This window comes from Planococcus citri, chromosome 1 (assembly GCF_950023065.1).
Source record: "Planococcus citri chromosome 1, ihPlaCitr1.1, whole genome shotgun sequence".
Classification (NCBI taxonomy): Eukaryota; Metazoa; Arthropoda; class Insecta; order Hemiptera; family Pseudococcidae; genus Planococcus; species Planococcus citri.
Window position 1 is genome coordinate 38790265 of NC_088677.1, and position 23896 is coordinate 38814160.

General features: G+C 31.5%; 4 protein-coding genes across 5 annotated transcripts in view; 3 read left to right on the plus strand and 1 right to left on the minus strand.

Moving 5' to 3' along the window:
• Window positions 1-23896, minus strand: part of LOC135831834 (metabotropic glutamate receptor 3-like) — a 111573-nt gene that overhangs the window by 52628 nt on the left and 35049 nt on the right. For both annotated transcript variants that reach the window (XM_065344630.1, XM_065344629.1), the window contains exon 2: window positions 17654-17731. The gene's annotated coding sequence lies outside the window, so the exon portion shown is untranslated. The remainder of the gene's footprint in view (window positions 1-17653; window positions 17732-23896) is intronic.
• On the plus strand, window positions 294-6524 carry LOC135831830 (uncharacterized). The gene is made up of 5 exons (XM_065344626.1): window positions 294-559; window positions 646-900; window positions 983-1093; window positions 1184-1493; window positions 5819-6524. Exons 1-5 carry the CDS (start codon window positions 416-418, stop codon window positions 6070-6072), a joined length of 1074 nt encoding a protein of 357 aa, XP_065200698.1. The 5' UTR covers window positions 294-415; the 3' UTR covers window positions 6073-6524.
• Window positions 6613-12646, plus strand: LOC135831832 (enkurin). The gene is made up of 4 exons (XM_065344627.1): window positions 6613-7550; window positions 8532-8767; window positions 10440-10580; window positions 12337-12646. Exons 1-4 carry the CDS (start codon window positions 7439-7441, stop codon window positions 12505-12507), a joined length of 660 nt encoding a protein of 219 aa, XP_065200699.1. The 5' UTR covers window positions 6613-7438; the 3' UTR covers window positions 12508-12646.
• LOC135831836 (probable cyclin-dependent serine/threonine-protein kinase DDB_G0292550) overlaps window positions 22372-23896 on the plus strand; it is a 39319-nt gene continuing 37794 nt past the window's right edge. The window contains exon 1 of the mRNA XM_065344635.1: window positions 22372-22612. Coding sequence (XP_065200707.1) covers window positions 22541-22612 — 72 coding nt within the window. The 5' untranslated portion in view covers window positions 22372-22540. The remainder of the gene's footprint in view (window positions 22613-23896) is intronic.

Genomic DNA, 23896 nt, shown 5'->3' on the forward strand with positions numbered 1-23896 from the left:
GTGCAGTAGCAGTAGCTGAATTTTATTTTCAAGCCATCACTCAGCAATCATTCATCGTCAGATTGTCACTGATTGGAATTTTCACGAATGAATTTTCCCATTTTTGGACAATGGAAGTATTGCTCACTCTCTATGACTGAGAAGAAACTACATCGGAACTTCAATGATATGAAAAAAGGGCGAATAGTGCTCTCTCTGTGACTAAAATAGAACTAACAATTTCCCAGGAACTTCAATGAAGTACTTTCAGATATCGCATACAGCGTCAAGGCATGCCCTTTTATCAATAAATTTGTGTTTATATGATAAGAAAGTTTCCACTGTCTGTAGTTGAACTTAAATATGACAAACTTTTTGATTTTTGAAACTTATTGTTGTGAATAATTATGATTTTAAACTCAACCGACGATATAACATGAAGTTCAGATATTTTGCAGTATTTTGTATTATATTTTTAGTCACGAGTATTTACATTTTCATTTTCGAAAGACAACGGCCAGTTTTCGTTGGATTAGTCACAGAAACGCATAAACAGTTCGACAGTTTACGAACCTTCAAAGTAAATAATATTACTTCATATATGTACCTACTGTTGAGTATCTTTTATGATCTCAATTAATTACTTCTCATGTTGTTCATTCACAGCAAGACTTGAAAGAAGCCAGTGAAAAGCTTCTAAATGTGGACAGACGATACATGATACGTCTCGGATTCAAAGAGAATCCTCAGCTGTATCCAGATTATTTCATGCGGAATGTAACCCTTCCAGTAATCGTAACCTATGCTAAAAGTGGCCAACAAGATCAAGCTGTGAGTTTCGTTCGTAACATGGCCAGCTTATTACCTGAACATCTAACATTGATGTACAACATCGGATTGCAAGCATACGAATTATTTCTAGTTAGCATTTTACGGTTCACGATTCATTTACGTGATATGTGTTGAAGACAGAGAATGATTAATTTTTCAATTATGTTCACAGTTACAAGGATTTTGCAAAAGTAATCATTGTTTGATCAGAAATTTCGATTTGGATATGTATCCTCCTCATATTAAAAGTGATCAGTCTCTTTTCCGGCCTTTGATTATTCAAGTTTGTATAATTTATGAATAGCTTTACCCTTAGAATCATTTTAATATGATAAGGTACCTACGTCTTGATGTACACTTGTGTGTTTTATAGGATGCTTTAACCAAAGTAGGCAGTGTGTTTTTCATGGAATGTGATGTACGATTACTGACGGCAGACGTAAAACATATCTTCAATGAAGCAAAAAAAAGTGAAATTTTGGCCTGGCAGTCAAAATATCCCACTTCTGCGGTTACGCATCCTAAGATGTTTGAATATTTCAAAGCTTCTGAAGAGAACTTTTACTTCATTCCTGCTGTCGAAACATCAAAATTAATCTTATACAATACCAAAATGGTTCATTACGACATTATGTACCCATGGATAAAATGTGTTTTAATTAGAAGCTGTGTATTACCTATCGGTGAGTATCTCATGAAGTTGAATTATTTCGATTAAGGGTATTCTTTACACCGTTATCACTAAGTGTGGTTTCTGGTTGCATACCAGTTTTTCCTTAACGTATATGTTTACATTTGGTGATTTACCTCGCGAACGACCAAAAATCACGAACTGCAGAGGTGCATTTCTTCTTTCTATTCATTCACAATCAGACAATAGTGCATACTACGCAACCTTTTCTTAACAATACTCACCCTCTGCACCCCGCACTTGCGAAGTTTTTTAAACTATCTAAGCTTCTTGTTGTACAGTATATTAGGTGTGTGATGCATTCGAGAGTGACTTTTACATTACTGTACACCCTACCCCTACCTTCACCCTGCTGTGTATTTTTATACCTATTAGCTATCTATTATTCTCTCAGTCTGTTTTTTTTCTCGCAATTCTTATTACCTAAGCTGAAGTATCGAAAGAAGAAAGGACATACTCATGTGAAATATTGAATTTTCGAGGGTGATTCTGATGGGATTTTCCACACTGATCTCAAGCAAACTAAACACTCTACAAAAAAATTATTCCAGTATAGCACGTTTTTTTTTTTTAAATAGGAAGCATTCGTTCTTACTCTAAGATTTGTGCTTTAAGTTTAAATGTTCTACTTTCATCTATTCTTTTTTTCGTACATAGAATGCATGGTTGATCCAGAAAAAAATGTTTTTACTGTCAAAAAAGGTGAAAAAATAGGAAAAATTTTCAGCCAAAAATTGATTCGCGGAAAAGTTTTACATGATGGAAAAAGTAGCTCCATTTTTGAAATCAAATAACAGCATTTCAGAAGCTCCAAAGGTCGATATCCGATATTTATAGTAGGTGTAAAAGGTCGTTCATTTGACAAGTCAAAATTGAGCTTTTTATATTTTTCCGAAATTATCTGAAAAGTGAAAAGCGTAACATCTCAGAGAAAAATCAATTTAGTGAGAGATTTTATGCTACACGATCAAAATGTTTTTTAGTTTCTGGGTAAATATTTTTTTTTAGAAGGTAAGGGGCTTCACAGAATAAATGAAGAGAAGCAAAATTATAGAACATGATTTCCCACCAGTAGAAAGTGGTCAATTTTTTACGTGCAGGTTTATGTATTGTTTGAGACATTCTAAGAGAAAAAAAATGATAAATTTATCGAAGTGATTTTTTTCCTAAGTTGAGATAAGAAAAACTGAATTCTTACATTAAAATTGATATTGTTCTATTTTTCGAATTACAAATTTTTCAAGTCTTTTGCCCTCGCTTCGCTCAGGCCAATTTGTTTTTTACATTTTCACCGGGACACAACAGTATCAATAATTTTGAAAAGTTGATGGTACTGTTCAGAAAAAATGAAAAATTCGCACTTTTCAAATGGTTCGGGTATTGGGAGTATTTCTGGAATTTTTTAATTCAATTTTTGAATTCTTAAAATTTTTGAAGGCATCATGTTGAATAGCCATGAGCGAAGCGAGGGCAAAAGTTTTGAAAAATTTGTAATTCAAAAAGTAAAAGAACATCGGGAGCTGAAGAAAATTAGGGAGAGTTGGAATAACAAAAGGGAAATATTGATACTGAAAATTATTCTGGCTGTGTAATGTGTAGCTCCAAAAAATCTTTAAAATAATCCCTGCAACTCATCGCCATTTCAAATGCATTTGTGGGTAGAAGGTTCATAGTACCTCTACCTATCTACCTACCTATTTATATCAATAAATGAAACAAAATTTTATGAACAAATTGTTTTCCTATAAGTACTTTTTATATGACCAGCTTTGTAGTTCTATTGCAATTGAATGTTCTTTTCAGACGTGCCAATTTTCCTCAAAGAGAGGGAATTTTTAAAAATATGCGTTTTCGAAAGTAACTGCACCAGTTCTAAAAGGTAGTATACTTGAGATTCTGTGTGGCGTCGATCAAGGATCAAGGTCGTCATTGCCCTCAAAATCCAAGATCTCTTTTGGAGTTCTACTGAGTGGTTAAAAATTCTAAAATCGCTTACTTTTGGAGTTTTGAGTAAATTAGTACATATTTTGAAAATGATTTCTTCCCAAATATTTTGTATTGAGCCAAAGCATGGAAAGCAGAGTGTCTACTGGCAAGAAACTCGCAAGAAAGCAAGAAAAAGGCGAGAAATTGACATGGGTGGTAAAAAAGCAAAAAAATTTCCAAAAAATTCACATAAAAAATCTCTAAACAATAATTGAAGTTATCCCACCAATTTTAAAAAATTTTGAGACAAAAAAAATTGAATCCTTTCATTGAAATTGATGTTCTTTTACTTTTTGAATTACAAATTTTTCAAAACTTTTGCCTTGCTTCGATCATGGCTATTCAACATGATGCCTTCAAAAATTTTAAGAATTCAAAAATTGAATTTAAAAATTCCAGAAAAACTACCAATACCCGAACCATTTGAAAAGTGCGAATTTTTCATTTTTTCTGAACAGAACCATCAACTTTTCAAAATTATTGATACTGTTGTGGGACGGTGAAAATGTAAAATAAAACATACAAAATGATCGTTTTTTCGTTTTTTGGAACAATTTTTCGAAAAATGTTCGCTCTCGTTTCGCTTGAGTAGTAATTTTACCGTCATTTCAATAAAATAATCATTATGAAGGGTTTTCGAGAAATTACCTAAAATTTCGATTTTTCATGTCTAGAATCTGGTTTTATTGCTCCCCCCTCCCCCGCCATAAAAATATAAACTCCCTCTATGATTTCATCTGTAAATGCCGCTGATGTTCAGCATAGGTTCTTGAAATTTTGATTTTTGTAGGAAAAATCACAATTTTTTGTTAGCAAAATGACATGATACATCCCCCTGCCCAAATTTTCATCTTTGAATCAAATTGAGTTTATTTTATTAGGTAATTGTTTACTCGTCAGGTACTCTGAATGTTAATTTTCATTAAAATGACTGGTTTTATTATCAAGTTTAAGATTTTGATTTTTCCGTATGAGAATTAAAATTACTTCCTTGCTTCAAAGAATTTATGTTTGAAAGTGAGAAAACAGCAAAGGCAAGAAAAAAGCGAGAAATTTGCTTTTTTGGTTTCAATAGACACTCTGGAAAGTGGAAAGATATAATTTCTGAAACTGGGGAAATATTTTAGAATTCAGTTGTGTCAATTTTTTGGTCATTATTGCCAATTTCATAAACTCGAAAAATTATTAAAAGTTTTAGGCAATTTAATTTCAACTGATTGAATGAAAAAAAAAATGAAATTTTACTCACTGTAACACACGCATATGTATCAAAAAATTTCCTGGGCGAAACTCGAGTATGTATTGTTGAAAAGAAACCCAAACAAGCCTATACGTGAAGTGAGAGCTGAAGGCTTGATAATTCAAAAAGTAAAAACATTATTTTTGACGATCAGAAAAGTCAATTTTTCAAACTTTGTTATTTAAAAAAATCTGAACAAGCTTCTGAAATTTCAGAATTCAAGAATTGAAACGAAATTTTGACAATAGGAAAAAAAATCCGTTTTTTCTCGACGTTGAATGTTGAGTGGATATTAAGGAACGTTTTTTGTTCATTTTGTATTTTTGAAAAAGAAAATTATCCATCATTTTTTAGTTTTCTTCAAATTTAACCCCCTCCCCTACCAAATTTTCCACTCCTAGGCGGCCGCCTTGTCTTGCCTATTGAACTAGAAAATCAAATCGACATTCGACACCCAGTAACAGTAACCTCAGAAGAAGTCGGAAGAAGTAAAACCGGTTTAGTTTAAATACTTACCCAAAATCTGTGAAGAACGAAACTTCCCTTCTTCATAACGTCCAACACTCACGCACTCCCTCTATATTTTTTTGGCTGAACTGTTACTAGGAATGTCACATGTCCCGCCACCCGCTTCCATCCATCAGAGTACTGAACTTTTTCGTCTGATTACTCCGTAAGTTTCAACTTTTTGAAATTTTTTTTTTTACAGTATGGTTCAAAAAAATGAGATCTAGCCGCGTATGTCGCCACATTTTTGATATAACCCTTAAGTTGCCTGCTTGGCTGCTCGCAAGTTACTGTTTTTCAAAGCTTTTTTTTGAGAAAAATAATTGATAATTTCGAAAAATCGCTACATACGCCGCTAGATAAAAGCATTAACGTCACATTAAAACAAACCCCATTGAAATCGGTTAAAAATTCGCGGAGTAATTAGACGAATAAGTTGAGCATTTTTCCCGAACATAACCTAACTGATAACAAGTGTAAAGAATACCCTTAATGATGAGGTCTTTTGGAGATATAATTACGAGAATTAATATGACATGTGGAATGTTCGATTCAAGAACCTATTATCATTTTTTTTTTATCAGGAGCTCAAAACTCAGGATGCCAGTATGATAAAAAGCCACAATATCGTTATTCTGGCTGTCACTTAAATGATGCTTCAGCTCTGAGTGTTGTTCTTGGCCAACATTTCAACTACGATAGTAGCGAATATTTGAGCGCATACGATAAGGATATTTTTCGCGAAGTTTCGGCGGATGATGCTAAATTAGAAATATCGTCGTTATTGCAAAATAACAGCGAAAAATCTAATGGAGTTTCCAAATGGATGATTTTATAAAACGACCTTTTCTAATGATTGATTCTTTTCAACTGTACGTATTGTGCTGGGAACATTTTTCCATATTTTTAACGAGCACTTCAATTCGTTCGTGATTTTTTTTCTTTAAAAAAAAAAATAATAAAAATAGAAATCTGGAATTTATACCTGATAGAAAAATTATTTGCATGTATCATTGGTGTTTTTCATTAGTCTTGTTGTAGTATTTTTTACTTACGAGTAGATACTATTATTTTGAGAATGAATAATTCGTAATTTCAAAAACTGCGGTAAATTTATAAATATCTATGGTACGATTATAATGTAAATTCGAACTATCGACTGTTTGATGTACAGTAGAACTAAATACTCGTGGTAAATTCACTACAGGTTGATATTCTTAATTGATGGATCTGACATGTGTTTTGTATTCGTATCTTAAAAACAAAATATATAGGCTGTGATATTTATAACGATTATGTATTTTTCATTTCACGTTTTAAAAAACATTTTGGAGATTAAGTTTGAATTCGAATGACTTCAATGATTTGTGAATCGAAGAAAGGCGGCATTTAAGCTAATAGGTAGGTATCTCTTTCATAGCTGGTGTTAAAGCCAAGGTTATTTACCTTCAGTTCTACGAAAGACCATCTTTTTCGTGTACCTTTAGGCTATATACCTTAACTAGTTATGGCTTTTCTAGAAACGTACAAAGTTTCAGCTATGTTTGTGAAAACGGAAAAATATCGTCGGTAAGATTATAATTTTGATCAGGAATTCAATCTTGTAGCATAATAAATTTATAGAAGTTTCCTTTTCGATACAAAACTCCGACGTAGTGACGAGCAACGACAATTCATAAATTATAGAAGAGTGACGAAAATTGAAATAAATTTTATATTTATTTTAAACGACAAACTTGATTTATTCTGATTTTGTAAAGAAAAGTAGTACTCGAGCAAGAAAACTGGTAGGTAATTAGGTGAAATATACCTCCCATACATCCCTGTTTAGCTTGTTTATTTATTTCAAAGTGATATACATAAATACATTCTAAAAGCAACTTAGGTAAATGTATGTGGTATAAATGTCATTGTCATTTAGCTAGTAAGTAGCATAGTTACCTACTATACAGTTCCAAAGGGAAGTAGATATTAATTATTATTCAAAATGTAACCCTCTGTTGATTTTATTTACGGTTTTCAGCTAACCAGTAAATTCCATCCCTTCGCTAATATTCGAAATACAAGTAACGAAGTAAAGTAATGTTGCTGTTGACGCGTTGTTATAGAAACATGTAGGCTAAATAATCTACTCGTACAAATGCTAAACAGATTATTACGATTTCAATCATTTTCGTTCATGGATGAAGGTTAATCTTTAAATAATGAATTGTACAGATACCAGTAAAAATATTCAGGCACCAGTCTCTAGAAAAAATGAAACGAATCCATGTGGCAGAACACCAAGGCGCTCAAATCAACAAAAACAAACTGCAGGTAGGTGAATTTATGAGTAAAGGCTAAGACTGAAGACGTATTGTTCGTGATTTAAATGTCCTTACGTATTTTATAATAAATAGGTTTATACTTAGACCTACCTACCTACAAATCATACTAGGAATTCGGTCATTTCTCAGTTCAATTTTTCATTTTATCATGGCTGAAAACGGTAGAGTACCTGCCACCTACTTATTTTTTCCCTACTAATTACAAGATAAACTCTGAAAATAATAAATTTAAAAAAAGGGGGCAGTGTTCGTTAAATTAAAAAAATATTTTTCGATCACGGCTGGTAAACAGGTAAGATAACTATACTCAAGAGGAACAAATTTTCTTCAAAGCTTGAAATTAGATACCTGCATACGAAAACATTTTATGGGTTGAGGACTTCGATTAAAGCATTTTCATTCTTGTTCATAACATGTTTGTGCAGTTATTCTGTCATCAAACTTTATCCATTAATACAGAATATGGCGAAATTAAAGGATTTAACAATGCAAACATTGTTTCAAAATTGTAATGCCATTTCTGAAGGATTTATACCCGATGTGACAGATTTGTTAGATGCTTTAATAGTGGCAAGTTTTAGTGAGCAGAATTGCTCGTGAGTGGGTTACTTTTTTTCAAAATCCCAATTTCAACAATTTTGGAATAAATATTCCTGGAAACAAACACAAACAAAACATATCTACCTATTTGTATCTTGTTACAAATGCGATGAAAGCACCGATTCGGACCAATGAATACGTGCAGTGCACTGACGTACCTCTACCTACCTAGACCTACTAGGTATACATACATTTACCATGACATTTTTTCATACAAGATTGGTACGTTTAGCCTACGTGTAGTACGTCAACATGCATCACCCCCGTGGATGACTCACTTATTACACCCTACCTAAATATAACTACAATTTAGAAGCAAAATTTGAACCCAAACACACGATTATTGCTATTTTTACACCTTTGATTACAGATAATAATAAACGTTGTCTCCTATCAGAACGAAAATCACCCACGCCAAAAACAAGAGCTTTGATTGAAAAATATTCCTATCAAAGTAAAAACGAAAAAAATCACGTCAAGAGCAATATTGAATTCGTAAAAAATATAACATTCAAAGAAAAACGGCACATAATGCAAGATTCAAATAATGGTCACTGTCAAGATTCTGTTCAAGCAGGATTGGAGCTGAGATACGTATTCAAAAAGGTATCTGTCAAATTTGCTTCAAAACATGGCAGAATTTATTTTCACCTGATGTACCTATAGGGCTACTGCATTTCATAATGTTTAAATGTAAGTACGTACTTTTTTTCCCTTGTACAAATTTAGATAAGTAGGTAGAGCTACGTATGTTTTACGAGACGTATGCAGTGAAATTTTAATTCAAAAGGGCGTAACTTCAAATAGGTGTCACTACCAACCAACACAAGCTTGTTTAATCAAATAATGTTATTTAGTTCATTAAACGTGCGTGGTTACTGCTTATTACTACATTCATATTCCGAAATGAGTGATCCAGACATTGCTCTTTTCATTTAATAAGAATCTGGGTACATAATAGCATCAACAATTCAACATACTATAATAGTGTAGGTACCCAATTCAATCGAATTCCTCAGTTTTCGAATAATAGGTACCTATTGTAAAATGTAAAAAGCGAATAAGCAATTTCGGATTATGTAAAAATCAACATGCCTATCAAACACGTAAGCAACAGTTTATTTTTTTTTTTTTTTTTGTAGAAACGGGCATGTATTCAACTGTAAGAAACTATAAGGGGCTGAAATGTTGTAAATGATTACATGAAAAATCACTTATACAAAGTAAAAAATTTTAATGTTGAATGTATATTCCTGCACTCTTTTTATCCTCATTATGAAAACCGTGGGTAGGTTTGACAGAAACATTTTCAAGTTCGCAAAAAAAATAAAAAATTAAAGGTGCAGAGTGGTGAGTGTGGCTCAGTCTACTTGACAATTCATTCATTTTTTTAAAAAAAATTGTAAGACTTTGTGTACGATACATTTACATAATCTAATCATCTAAACCTAAATAAGATAAGTACCTATTACTAAACATAATCTGAACAAATGACTTCCTTTTAATAGTATTGTACTTATAGAATTATTAAAATGAGTGGTTTCTAAATTTTTTTTCAAAATAAGTATGATGAATGATGGATTCCAGCGAAAAAATTTCAAAAAATGTTACTACGTAAAAATTTGACCGCAAAGTGAAAATGTTGAGTATATGTAGTTGCGTATCATGGCCGATAAATTCAATTCAACTGATTAGCCTTTTTTACATCCCTCCCTTCTCGAAAGTCCATTTTATTTTTTACCGGAAAACACGGCTTTTGCTTGAACAGCGAGTCATATTGGAAAAAATTGTGAACAAGAAAAGTACATAAGGATATTTAGCATAATTTTAGTGTTAATTTTAAAAACCTCGCATTCACCACAAATTTGTTAAAATAGTACATACTTGAAAAAAATGACAGAACACCAGAATGTAGTTTTTATAATTACAGAGAGGCCGAGCTCCTATAAAGGGTTTTGCTCTCTTTGCCTTTCTAACATCAAGTGTTGCTCAAAGTCTCAAATATTCTATCTATATCGGCATAAATTATAAATAAAACTCAGAACGCTGCCACACTTGACAGGAATTTTTAAAAATTTTTCGAAGTAAAAAAGCAACCTAGGCCTAAACCTCCAACGAAGCTGTATCAAGTTGATCGTAAGTTCATTAAACGCATTCGAGTAAACGACATGACATAATGACTAGGTATTAATTCTTTAAATGTCGAAAGTTTACAGAAACGAGCTTTTAAAAGTTGTATTTTCACATTACAATGTTAACGAAATCGATACAATTACAGGAATACGGCAAAACACCACGTTATATTAGAAGGAATCGGTACTTGATAGAAAAAATGAAGAAAGTAGAACAGGACGCCAATAAAGTACCTGAACCTTCAATGCGATACGTGGAAGATGAAGAAAAAGACGCTGTATTGGACGTGAGTAAACGTTAATTTGATTGCTGTTCAACGGCTTTATGTTTACGTGAAATGACGGTTATACATAAGCGAAAACGTTTACCTATACTTTATTGTGTTTCGAGTTATGCTCACTAAATTTCCCCCATATTCGACGTTACATATAAAAGGGCCGTATATTTTCAATCTGCAAGATCGTGATTGCGCATTTTCAAAGGATTAACTATAAGGTACTGTGTATAGATTATAGGTAGAGGTACATCTAGCCTACATAGAAACTTGCTAGGTATGTTACGTTGATATAATACCTGAAACTGTAAGATAAGAGGTCACTAAGAGACTGAGAAAAACGAAAACCACAATCGGAGATCGCAATTGTGTTTTCAGCCCATGAGCGCATTGTGCAAATAAGTATGCATCTCATCAAATTGATTGACCTCTGTCTAATTTCATTAGAATTTAATTTCTTCTGAACTTTGAATCAGACCAATGGAGGTCGATTCAAGGAATGCGCAATCCCCTGCCGCGCTGAAACCACAAACGAAAAACAAAACGATCTACATGGTTTTAATTTTTCACACACTCTTTTTTACTCGTACCTATTAGGTAACCATAATATTATGTAGCCTACATATATAAAGTCAACACGACGTCCACAGCCTCGACCATTTCAACTTTTCAAAGAAATGTGCGCAAACAAATCTAATTGGCGCACACTGCACAAATGAAGAACGAACCATTGGAACTATTTTCCATCCTTTTCTCTAGGTAATGGTTTCAAATTTCAAAATTATTAAAACATTGAAAACAAAAAAAAGTTTTTTCAAAAAATAATTTTTTTGGTGATTGGTGATTGATGATGATTGATCATATTATATCCCTACAAAAGTGAGAACGCTATTTTAAAATTTTTTTCACTTTTTAAGGTAATTTTACGCAACTTTTGAATACATCCAAAATTGTATTATTTTTGTAAGTCATGCAAAGCCCTACGATTTTCTTATTTCCGAGTGGGTAGGTAATGGTATGTGTATAAATGATTAATTATCATCGCCAAAACATTTTTTAAAAGAAAGCTTTCCTTTTGATTTTCAGTGTGTAAATTTAAAATTTAAAACTCCGGTAAGAAAGTGATGGGTAGTTCAAGTCAGGGATCCAAAATTTTTCAATCGGTTTTTTGCGGTCTCGCCGCAACTTTTTATCAAATCCTTCCTCTGATTTTCCGAAAAACAAAGTCAAAGACGACCAACCATAGCAAACGCACAGATAAGCTTCTGTATGTAGAATTTTACATGTACATTTACGTGTTTAGTTGTTCTTGGCGCTTTGTGCAAATGTTGCGTTAATTCACACCAGTAGGTAAGTAAAAAAAATCATTTCCAATAAGTACTAAATACTCAATCAAAATTAAACAAAAAATAAATTCAGGCGGAAAAGCAAAACCATTCAGTAAGTTACTTACATTGAAAGATTTTTATTTTTAATTTGGGTATTTCGTTTCATATTTTTGTGTTACTTTCGTTATTTTATTCAGGTATTTATACTCGTATTTTAAGTTTTTTCGAAGTACCTACACATGTACCTCTACCTACCTATTCATTTTTTGGAAAAGTCATTTCTTCGGTATGAAAGTTAGTACTCGTATTTTTGAAACCTCTTTTATTCTACTTCTCTTCTTAAAATCAAAATCATAAAAAGATTATGATTGAATGAATGCCTTTATACTGTCATTTGATTCCTATTGGTTTAAGTGTTTAAAATACCTTCTTTTTTTCAGGGTTTAAAAGCCAATTTAAAAGAAGCGGAGAAACAATTTCTTTCATTACCAATTGTGACAGACACGTTGTCAAAACGCAACAGAAAAATGTACCTGGAAAATTTAATGCTCAAATTACAACAGGATATTGAAACTTTAGAAAGACACGATATTATTGTATTAAATGATTAAATTATGTTAAAACATTTATAATTCGACGCAGCAGCGAGTTTATTTCGTAACGAAAATGAATTTTGAGATTTATCATTCGAGTTGGAAAGTATACAGCTATAAGCGTAGACACTTGGAAATAAATAAGAAAGAATTTTAATTTCAAGTTTTTAATAAATAATAAACGTTGTAATCTTACAGCAAATGAAATCTACACGAAGGCAATACCTACTCGAATTTCATTTGGTGTGCATCTATGTACGAGCACCTACACATTTGTATACCTACATATTCATACCTACGTAAGCAATTAAACAACAATTTTTCAAACTTTATAAAATAAATTTTGCACCGGGTCATTTTAAAACAATCAAGATATACCTATGCAGAGACTCGAAAAACTTGATGCGAATTCAAGTTTCAACAGTCTTTAAATGGCAGCCCAAGTAATAATACCCCACAAAAGTAAATTCAGACTTTCATTCGTGTCATTTTACACAAAATGTAATAGCATCAATAATTATCATTTTTATATTTCCAAGCTAATTAATTCACTTCTTAAGTTGATGGCAAAAAGTACTTTTTCAACACAGCTTTTTCATCTGAAAGAGGGAAAAATTGAATTACGCGCTATAACCAAAAACTTTTAAACAATGGGAATTAAGTACCTTCGGTTTTTACAAAATTAACTTTGAATACATTCACACGAGGTGAATGTTATTAGAGTGTGTCAAAATGATTTATTATTGTTTACATTTTTGAGAGGCGCAACAAAAAAGCCAAAAGTCGGAATAAGTTGGCAAAATATAATTACCTATTTTTATCGTTAGTAAACACTTTTGAAAGAAATATAAATATTATGGACTATAAAATAGACCGTTGAAAACTGATAAAAATCTGTTGGTATGATTTCAAACAAAGTACAAGTTACGTAGGTATACCCAACTGCATAATACAGAAGTTATAGGTACCGACGCTTATTGTACGAGTATAATATAGTATGTCATACTCATACATATAAAAATTGTGAATGGAGACGAAATCTCCATTTCCCTCGAGTGCTTTAATATAGGGCAATTCGATGAAATGCACAATGTAAATTTCAAATTGTAGAGGAATTTCTTGAAAGTAATTTTGACTATAAGACTACCTAGTATTATTTGGGAGTGGAATCTATTGTTATAATCTAGAGATGGAAATAAACACGAGATTTTTACGGATATTTCATCAGTAAAGTAAGTAAGACCTTTAATAAAAAGAAATGTAGGATGTATTCATAGGATGGTTGGTAAATTATTCTCATTCGAATAGAACAAATGAAAAATAAAGTGAATAATCTGATTTTGAAAAACACTGCAGCTAGTGTTTGATTTTTTCATTAAACCCATCAAACATTAAGTATGAGCCTGCTTATTCTCTTTGAATAAAAAAAAATGCCATAATCAGTGTTTAAAATAAAAATAAAATTATTCAGATAATTTTGTGGAAAATTTCCAAACATTCGAATCATGGTAGGTAGGTACGGGTATTATGTATTTGGATTTTTGAAAGAACTCCGAGTAAATAGGAAAAATCGAATACATATATTTCATTGTTGTATTCATATCGAGTGCGAGTAGGTAAATAGGTAAATTTTACGAATAACGATAAAATCATTCGCTCATATTTACATAACTAACTGCAGAACTTATTCGTTCTATTGGATAGGTAGATAAAGGCTTCTAACACTACTTTATATGTAAAATTTGCAGCCATTATTCAATCATGCAGTGAATGAATTGTACGTCGTTTCAAGTTGATTTATGAAAATTTAATCGTATGTATAATAACGTAATCATTCTTACCGATAAAGTAATCAATCATTAGAATTTTGTAAAAATCTGAATCCGAAAACTCCAGCACTCTATCTCCAAATCGTTTAATTTATCGGTTTACGTAAAAATTTGATATAGGTATCTTACCTACCTGTACTTACCTATACCTAACATTAAATCTCGTATGCACGGGCAATTGCAGACAAAGACAAAGACGTAGATTAAATTTTAAAACGATACTTTGTAAACATTCTTGCTTCATGTTGACGTGAAATTTGTTGCTAGGTATTAAAAATTTTCCAGACGTTTTCTAATCGTAAATAAGATACATAGATATAAAATAGGTCTAAAAGTATCTAAAGACGTAGACGGACAGGTTCGAAGATGCCTTCAATTTATATACGTAACGTAGGTACTAGGTCGGTCTAGGTACCTATTGAAACGATAGAATAACAGGTAACCTTATTAGCCATCGATGGTGAATTTTTCAAAATAAGATAACACGAACTTAATTTATCAGTTTGAAAAACAACGTTACCTGAGCATAATGTATTTGGGATATCAGTACTTCGGGGAATTAGACCCAAATCAATGTGACATCTACAGCACTAACCACAACGTTAATTTTGCAACGTGCTTTTTAAAGAAATTTACATTCATTGGAAGGTATAGTAGGTACCTTTTACCTATCTAGAATTATAAAACGGCAATTAGATTCGATTAAACCTGATCAATATGGTTAGACATTGAACGAAAACGTTTTAATTACGTGCTTGTCAAATTCATAAGCCTACCGGTTTAGAAACCTACCTATGTTATAATTTTTTCACAAACAAGCAAATATACAAAATTTCTTTCACGTAGGTAGGTCTGCGAGACTGCGACTGATTCATCGTTTAGCATGTATGAATTTAATCCGTTAGGCATTTCATTGTATTTTTTTTTATAATCGCGCGACTCGATGACGATAAAAATCCATTAAAATTTCAATTTTTAAATGGTTGAATTTACGCAAAATGACATCATTATCAGCTGTGATGTATTCTTGAACTTCACATACGAGTACGAACGCAACGGTGTATGAATTTTTTCGCTCCATCAATTATTGATGGACGTATTTACCCTATTTTTGACTTTTGCTTTCATATAAATGGGTCGATATTCGAATAAAATATAAATAAATAAAAAGTAACAGGCTGTTTTATAATTAATGAAATGACAAAATGATCAAAAAACGTGTAACAAATACATACGTATGACGAACAGTGTATCTAACGTTTGTATAAAAAGACAAGCCCTACATGGTAAAATCATCATTTTAGGCATGACCTTCAGTTTGAATAATTGAAAAATTATGGTAAGCTTTCGTTAAGAGAACCATTCGAGGCGTACTTGAGAAAAAATGTACCTATATGAAATTTTAGCACCCATTTGTATACCTAAGCCAATTTGATTTTCATTGTCTCCGTTACATCACTTTAATATGAAAAGTGGGGTTTCTGGCAGATGAAAAACTGCAGAGAATCTTCATAAAAGGTCCAAACTTGAGCATTGAAAAAATAAAAATCAAGTGCGTCTGATTTTTTGAGAAATGAAAAATTTCACACAAACCCGGTGCTTTGGGTGCTTCTGTCTATAGATAATTATCTTGACATAGAAGCGCCGGTTTAGAAAATAATGATTTTAATGACAAAAACGTGGAGAAGTAACGGTGATCAGATATTTATACATGGTTTTAGCTTAAAACTCGTCTGGACATTAGAGGTCTACTCGTATAAAAAAAATTCCCCAAGACCGCAACCACCATATTTCACTAGCGAAAACTAAATTATAGCGTTGTTAAAATCACATTAAGAAAATTTCTGCAAGAAATGTTCAGAAAATCCGTAATTCCCCAGGATTCAGTTGTTTTTGGAACATTTGGGCGGATTGTAGATAATTCAAGAGTAAAACTATATGTAGGTTAGGTAGTACGTACAAATTTATTAATATGCATGTTTTCTAAATAATCCTCTTATCTTTTACACCGAAACTGTTGATAAGAACTTCAGCCTGATTCAGATAGAAAAATTGTCTAGACACCTTCTTATGTATGTACTATAGGTAGGTCTAGGTACCTATTTTGGTAGCATCACTGTTCTGTTATTTTTAATTTGAACGAAAAAGAAATCATTTTATAATTTGTTCAAAGAACAAAATAAGAGTTGGAAACTTTTTCCATAATAAGTACATGGAACGAAACAGCGGCATAACCCATTTACCTAATTAATAAAGCTCTACTACCTATTGATTTCTCGGATCGTTTGCTATCAGTTTCAAGTCACTTCTGGAGCTTATCTACTGCCAGCGTTCAGATTTTCTGGTATTACATAAATAAGAAATCTTTAAATATTCTATCCTATTGAAAGTGTGAGTAAATTTTGATTTTCAAGAACAAAATACGCACTTGAAAGAACAGCTTTGAGTTTTGTTGGTATCAGGGAGTTGGAATGTCAATTGTGCCTGGGTTGTAAAATAAAAACGGTGGAAAAGGCGAAAATATGTACTTATGCGTGAAAAATGTATTTTAACATTCAGATCTACTTTGAGGCTATTTTTGTCCATAAAGTAATTGAATATCTATACAGCTGTATTGATTTTTAAAATTATCCAATTAAAAATAGGTGCCTACTAAAGTAAGTAGGTTCGTATTTACATTAAAGTAAAATTCCATTTAAAAAAAAAATCTGCAAATCACCCATACGGTGTCATCAGTTCAAAAAAAAATTCAAAAATTTAAGAGAGAGTCATTAGATTCAGCGATAACGAGAAAAAGTACTGTAATGAGAGCGTCTACCTATAGGTGGTAATTATTTACCTTACAATCAATACGGTTACTCCTTCTAACAACGATACCCTTCCCAATTAAACATTAAAACTACATGATGGTTCACCTGCTATGTGATATATGTAATGTATGTACACGAAAAATGTCTGTAAACAACCAAACGTATTGAAAACGACCTAATTAAAATATCGCGTCAGACATTAATTTATGTTAAGGGATTAACTAAATACTATGGTGGAAAATTTCATTTAACTACAAGCTTTTTTAAAATTTGTGAAGTTAAATACGAGTAAACAATAAACCAAAATTTTACAAACCAGGAATGATGTATAAATGTTATACGGACGGCTTTTGAATGGTGAACTGAGGAAAAGGGAGGGAAGAGGAATATTTGACTTCAATAAAATGAATTGAAGGTACTTGGGGAATTTTTTAAATCCATTTCGTACTAATTCATATCTCATATGAAAATGTTTGCATGTGAACCACTAATAATAAGTTTTACTGTACATAAGTAGGTGCTTACCGGCTTTGAATTTTTTCTTGTAATTATTCTACCATCCAGATTCATCGTGATGTCTGATGTCCCCGTCGTGTTGACGACCTGTTAATGAATTTAAAAAACAATCAAATTAGGATACAGCTATAAGTACTGGTAAATGAAGTCTCAAGCTAAAAGCAGGAACAAATTTCAATTTTCAAAAATACCTTACTCAATAGATCTTATGGGGTACCTAATATGTACCTACCTATATTGGTACCTATTTAAATCTATATACTACACAATTTGATCAACAAAACCCTAAATTCATATTTTAAACCAACGTTTATTTAAAAATTCCTTTTTACACATGAGTGGTGAATATTTATATCTTATGGATAAAAAATAATTTTCCTGGAGAAAACCCAATCAAGTACATAGTAGGCAGAACGCTGAATTCAGATGTACTGAAAATGGAGTTATGGAAATGTATTTTTTAAATTTATTCCCACCTACTTTTCGTAGAAAATTATAACCTCTATTAGTTTAATTAAAATTCACCAAACATGAAAATGTACTTTCTATCTTGGTAGCCATACAAAACACATCTTCGCTCTTCAAAATACTTCTTCATTTTTTTTCTTCAATGAATCACACAGTGAACGTTTCATTATTTCAATAAAGTAAATAGATACTAAAACCACATAATGACTAGGTAATACTTAAGCCCCTTTTGAGTAAATTTACACCTTTTGATAATATGAGTGCTAATACCAGCGCGCTGCTTAAATATCTGATGGATACATACAAAAGAGTTTTTCGGGTACCTATGCATAGTACACTTACACTGCAGTGTTTAGATAGGTACCTATCTAAATCAAACAGCTTATTCTGTGAAACAGAACGACTTTAGAATGTAAAGAAATTTAGCAAGGTAAATGAACTGTGAGTAAGTTTAATTCAAAATACAATCTACAAGAAACAATCTCACAGTGATTTGACATTCATATTCGAAACGAAATGTCAAGCTCAAGATAAAACTTTTAACTACATATATTTTAGGGAGCAAAAAAAAGGTATGAAATCAGTTGTAGGTAATGTACCCGTGTACCTGTGTTCAAGTGTGTGAACATTAATTTTAAAAATGTTATCTACATTTAGACCTATAAGCTATTGCGGAGTCACGAAAACATGGAAATTAAAAACTGAAACAAAAGGTAAGGATCACAATTTTATAAAGATAATATCTCTATATCAACCTACCCATCCACCTATGCATATGATTATTACATATATAATTGGTTGAAAAATAATTATGAATTAAACAAAATCACCCAATTAACTTTTAGATACGTTATTAGGTACACAATTTTTTTCAAGTTTTCTTTCCCTTCAACTTGAAAATCAATTTTTTAACGGTTTAAATAAGCAATAGGTAGGCATTTCATTGAAAGCGAATTAATTTTTTCCTCAAGGAAACATTTAGAGTATCGAACATAAGTTATGAAATAAGATTTAAAAATATGAATCTTGAAGTCCTCTTCAATTTGTCTTTGTCTTTTGATTTCAAATTTCGAAAGTTTAGAAAGAAAAAAAAAAGAAAAAAAAGATTGATTTTATTATATCGGGGTCTTGTAAGAAGTGTCGCATAATTCACCTCATGGTACGGCAATTCAAACTGTTTAAGTGTAAATTGGTTTGTTGACCTTGAAAATTTAAGGGACAGATTTCTGAAACGTCAGCAGTTGCAGAACTTTGAAATTATCACAAAAATAGTCTTTCAAATTTTAGTTCAACTTCAAAATTGAAGGAGCTATGTATACTTATGTAGGTACCTATTTCTCAAACATGAAAAAGTGTCCAATACGAGTACCGAGTAGGTACATATAGGTATTCAAAGAGATTCTAAACAACTTGGCGAATTTCCAAATTTCCGAAAATAGTGTTTTGAGCTGGGTATAGTTCTTTTATAATTTGAGCATATGAATCGAGCATGAAGTCCATTTCAACAGAAATTCTGTTCTGAGTACAAAAAAAAAGGATAAAAATTTGTTCAAAGTAGGTACGCAATAATAAACATGGTTTTGATTTTTATTCACAAATTTAAAGACGTACTTACCTAATACCTACAGTTTAAAGAAGAGAGATGAAGAGGTGCCCCCAAGATCAAAATTCCAAACTTTTGTTATTTACCCACCAGATTCTTTTACACTTAATCTGACAAACAACTTTTTTTACACTCTCTGTTTTCAATTATTCATTTAGAAAAACGTATCTTTGTACATACCAGCTTGATCAGTTTCAAAGTTATTGCCAAAAGGTATAAACTTGAACTCAAAACTTATCGACTGATGAATGAATATGCGTTTGTGGAGGTTAATTATCTACGCAGGTAGGTAATATCAATCTATATACGCATAAACACATCAAACCGCCTCAAGTCAAACACTCACAACAATTCAATTTTGGTAGCTTTCTTTATCTACGAGTACCTACCTTTGTTTTTCAAAGAAATACATGGAAGCATTTGGTAATAAAACGATGCATTTTTCAGTATAAACCAAGTTTTATAAGTTTTATTTATCGTACAACATATTACTGAACTTCTGTGAATTGAAACGGCGCCAAGTGAAATTTTCATTTGAACGAAAAATTTTCTTTTAAATAAGATATTTCAAGCATTAAAAAATTATTGCAAACAATGAAAAATATTTTCTCATTTTTCAACAGTAAGTAAGTAAATACGAGAACATTATCATTTTTATATGTTATGATCTTGAAGAATCATTATCATCAACCTTGTATAATACATAATGGTTAAATAGTCCAATAAAATCCATGTATGGAATTTGAAATTTAATGTTTCTTTGATAAACAAATAATACATCGTCCACGTGAAGAATAAATATCTATATACATTTTCTAATACTTGAACAAAACAAAAAAAGAAATGAATAAATACCAACTACCTATACGTATTAATTTTACAAACAACATAGGTAGGTAGGTAAGGTATATAATCTGGAAAATTTATTATGAAATAAGCAGGTACGCGATTGTTTTTTACTACTCGAACTAGACGGGCTAAAAAGTTTTTCATACCACAAATTCGTATAAATCATGATTTCGAGTAGAAAATTCTCAAGCACACTTGTGGAATTTCTTATTGGTCATGCATGAAAGTTATTTGAAGAGAAATCGAAGGCACGATAAACTTTCAAATTTAATACTACTCTTATTTTTCATAGAAAATTTCTAAATTGAAAATATCACCCCTTGAAGCACTGGTTTCAACATGTCAAAAAATTCATGCCAGAAAAAAATGACGAAAAAAAGTCGAATACGCATAGGCCCTTGTATGAATTCAAGTTGATGCCGGCGCAAGTTGACGCATTGTTTGTGGGTATGCAATTAATCTAACGTGTAGAAGGAAAAGTTCTCGAGAAGTAGCATACCCGGAAAAATAAGTTGATGCAGCCGTTTGTGAGAAAAAAGGAAAAAAAGTTTGAAAACATCAAACTCAAAATGAAGATAAAAGGAAAATGGAGAATCTTAAATGAAGCGTGAGTAACTTTGAATTTACTAAAAACTTGAATACTTCACGCGTCAATGATGATTTCTACTATGTATTTTAATACCTACTTCTCAGCACCTTTTTTCAAAGTAGCTAAAATAGAAACAAAATTTCCAAGTGGATATTTGTTACATATTCCATTATCGCTTTCAATTCGTAAATATTTTTTTTACAATGAAAATTGAAAACCAACACACGTTATCGATTGTCGGATATATTTATCTTTTATATTTTCATAACGTGGAAAAAAATCAAAAATATTTTTCCAGTAGAATAATTTTTTCATTTTTTTTTTTTTCTATTGACGGCATTTTTTTGCAAGAAGTGTTTGTAGGTTGTGAAATCCATTCTAATTGCAGACATAATAAAATAATTGAAATTATACTTTTAAATAGTTTTTAAAAGTCGATGAAATCATCTCATTGCCATAATCATAAGACAATGAAAGAAAAAAGTGATATCTTTGAAAAAAGTCACATTAATTAGATATGTACAAACATCGCTTAAAAAATTAAATAAAATGAACTAATATTAACGAATCGTATAATTGAATTTATATGAGAGGGGTTTTGCGATAAGGGCCCTTGTGGTGATATTTCGATTTTTTCAGGAGAGAGAAAACATCGAATTGCTTCGATTTTTTCGATTTTTTTTTTTTTTTGATTTTTGGGTGCAGTGTTGTCTTGCGCATAGGTTGGATGGGAAATTTTGACGAAATTCGTTCATCATCGCCTGATATCCGTGATTTAGAAAAGGGACCTTGTGGTGAAAAGGCGAATTTACACAACGTTACAGACTACCCCGCAAAAAAATACCGAGAAATTCGGATTCGCCATGAAATTTTACATAGGTAACAACAATAAAATAATTTTTCCATCAACCTTTTTTTTTTTAAAAAAAAAAATCAAAAACAAACGAAAACTTTGTTTTTCGATTTCCCAAAAATGTGAGTTTTTGAGTATTCATGTTCAAGTAATTTTTAAACGAGAAGTTGATGAGATAGGTGAAATCTGATTGCTCCATTCGATTTCTCGTGAAAAAGTAAGTCGGAATCGCCAATAAAAAAAAAAAAACATCGAATCGCCACAAGGACCCATATCGCAAAACGCCTCTCATATAAACTGTAATTATCGAAATTTATACGAAATGCTTTACAGCCCGCATTTAACAATTCATCATTCAGCCCTTGCGCCTTACTCAAAATAATCGTCATTGCGCCGCGTGCGTTTTACAAGTCACAACGCTTATATATACTCGACTGGCGCGCTCTTACACTTCACATTTATTTTTCTTATTGTTGCGTTTTTTTTTATACGTCTATCAAAATAGCCACAGGTATTTTCGAAAAACGAAACGTGATGGTTCATTTAAGAACAACAGTTCGCGCCTCAGTAGTATTTTTTGCCATTTTAATTAAATCATCACTATCGGTAAGTTTTTAAAATTACGAAAAATTTTTGCACCATCGAATTTATTTGCACTCGGTTAAATTGGCATTTAAGTTTTTCTACAACATTATGCGTGAGATGCAATTAGAAAAATACACAATTTTTTTGGGCAATTTACCAACTTATATGGCGATTTTCGTTACTTAAGATTTTCCACGCATCCACGCGTAAAAATAATTTAAGCAAAGGAAGCTGAATAATTTCTCTCATAAAAAATCCTCAAATCGATCATCACGCATAGGCAATGGGTTTTTCTAAATAACAGTTTATTTCTTTCTTTCCAGAAAGATAGAATTTTATATTCTTGCATATCTAAATTAAAAATAATCATCAGAATCGGTTCGAAAGTTTAAAATAAATCGATGAATTGACAGGTCGATTTATAAAAGAGTGTGTGTCGACAATTCATGCTGAACCACATATTAGATAGGTACCTAGCACTTAAACTGATCGCAACTCGTAAATCAGACGTGTATAAAATTTAGACTATTCGGTATTTTACGCACAAAAAAAGCGCGCTAATTCAGTTTATGGCTGGATTACACATCTCCCAACAGTATAAAAAATTCGAGAGCTCGCTCGATCTTATCACGAATTTATATAAAACGACCGAGTATTACTTCAAAAGACAAATACCTATTTTTGATGAAATATTTGTTCGCATTACACCGAAGGAAAATAAATAATCCCAAGTATCAACAATTTCGTGACAAGAACAATAAACAAGTTTTTTTTCTTTATTTTTCGAAACATGTTAACGAGTTATTAAAATTGCATAGTAATTATTCTGCTTTCCATCTTGTAAACTTTGGTAATTATAGCATTCGAAGAAAATTTTCGTACTTTCGCATTTATACGGTGAATTTTCTAATAAAAACAAATCGCGATGAAGAATTTCAAAAGCTCTTTAACGCGATTATTTTTTTGGACACTTTCAATTAAAGGTGTCCACTTATCTTATAATGCTCGATGCATTAAAAAAAAACAACACAACGCATTTTTACTCACGCTCGTATTTTCATTTAAATTTAAAACAACACGAAGTAAGTCGCAAAAAAGAAAAAAAGAGGAAAAGTGTATAAGTTTCGAGTAATTTACACGAATGAACTTCTTTTCATAATACAATTTTATATCTATCAAAAAAATAAAAGTTTGTGTCGGTTCCTTCGCAAATAATTCAAACCAATACAATACAATTTGTAATTTCTCCTTCTCGTTGCAGGATTTCCAAAGCTGTTTCCAGGTAAAAAAAAAGCTACGTATTTC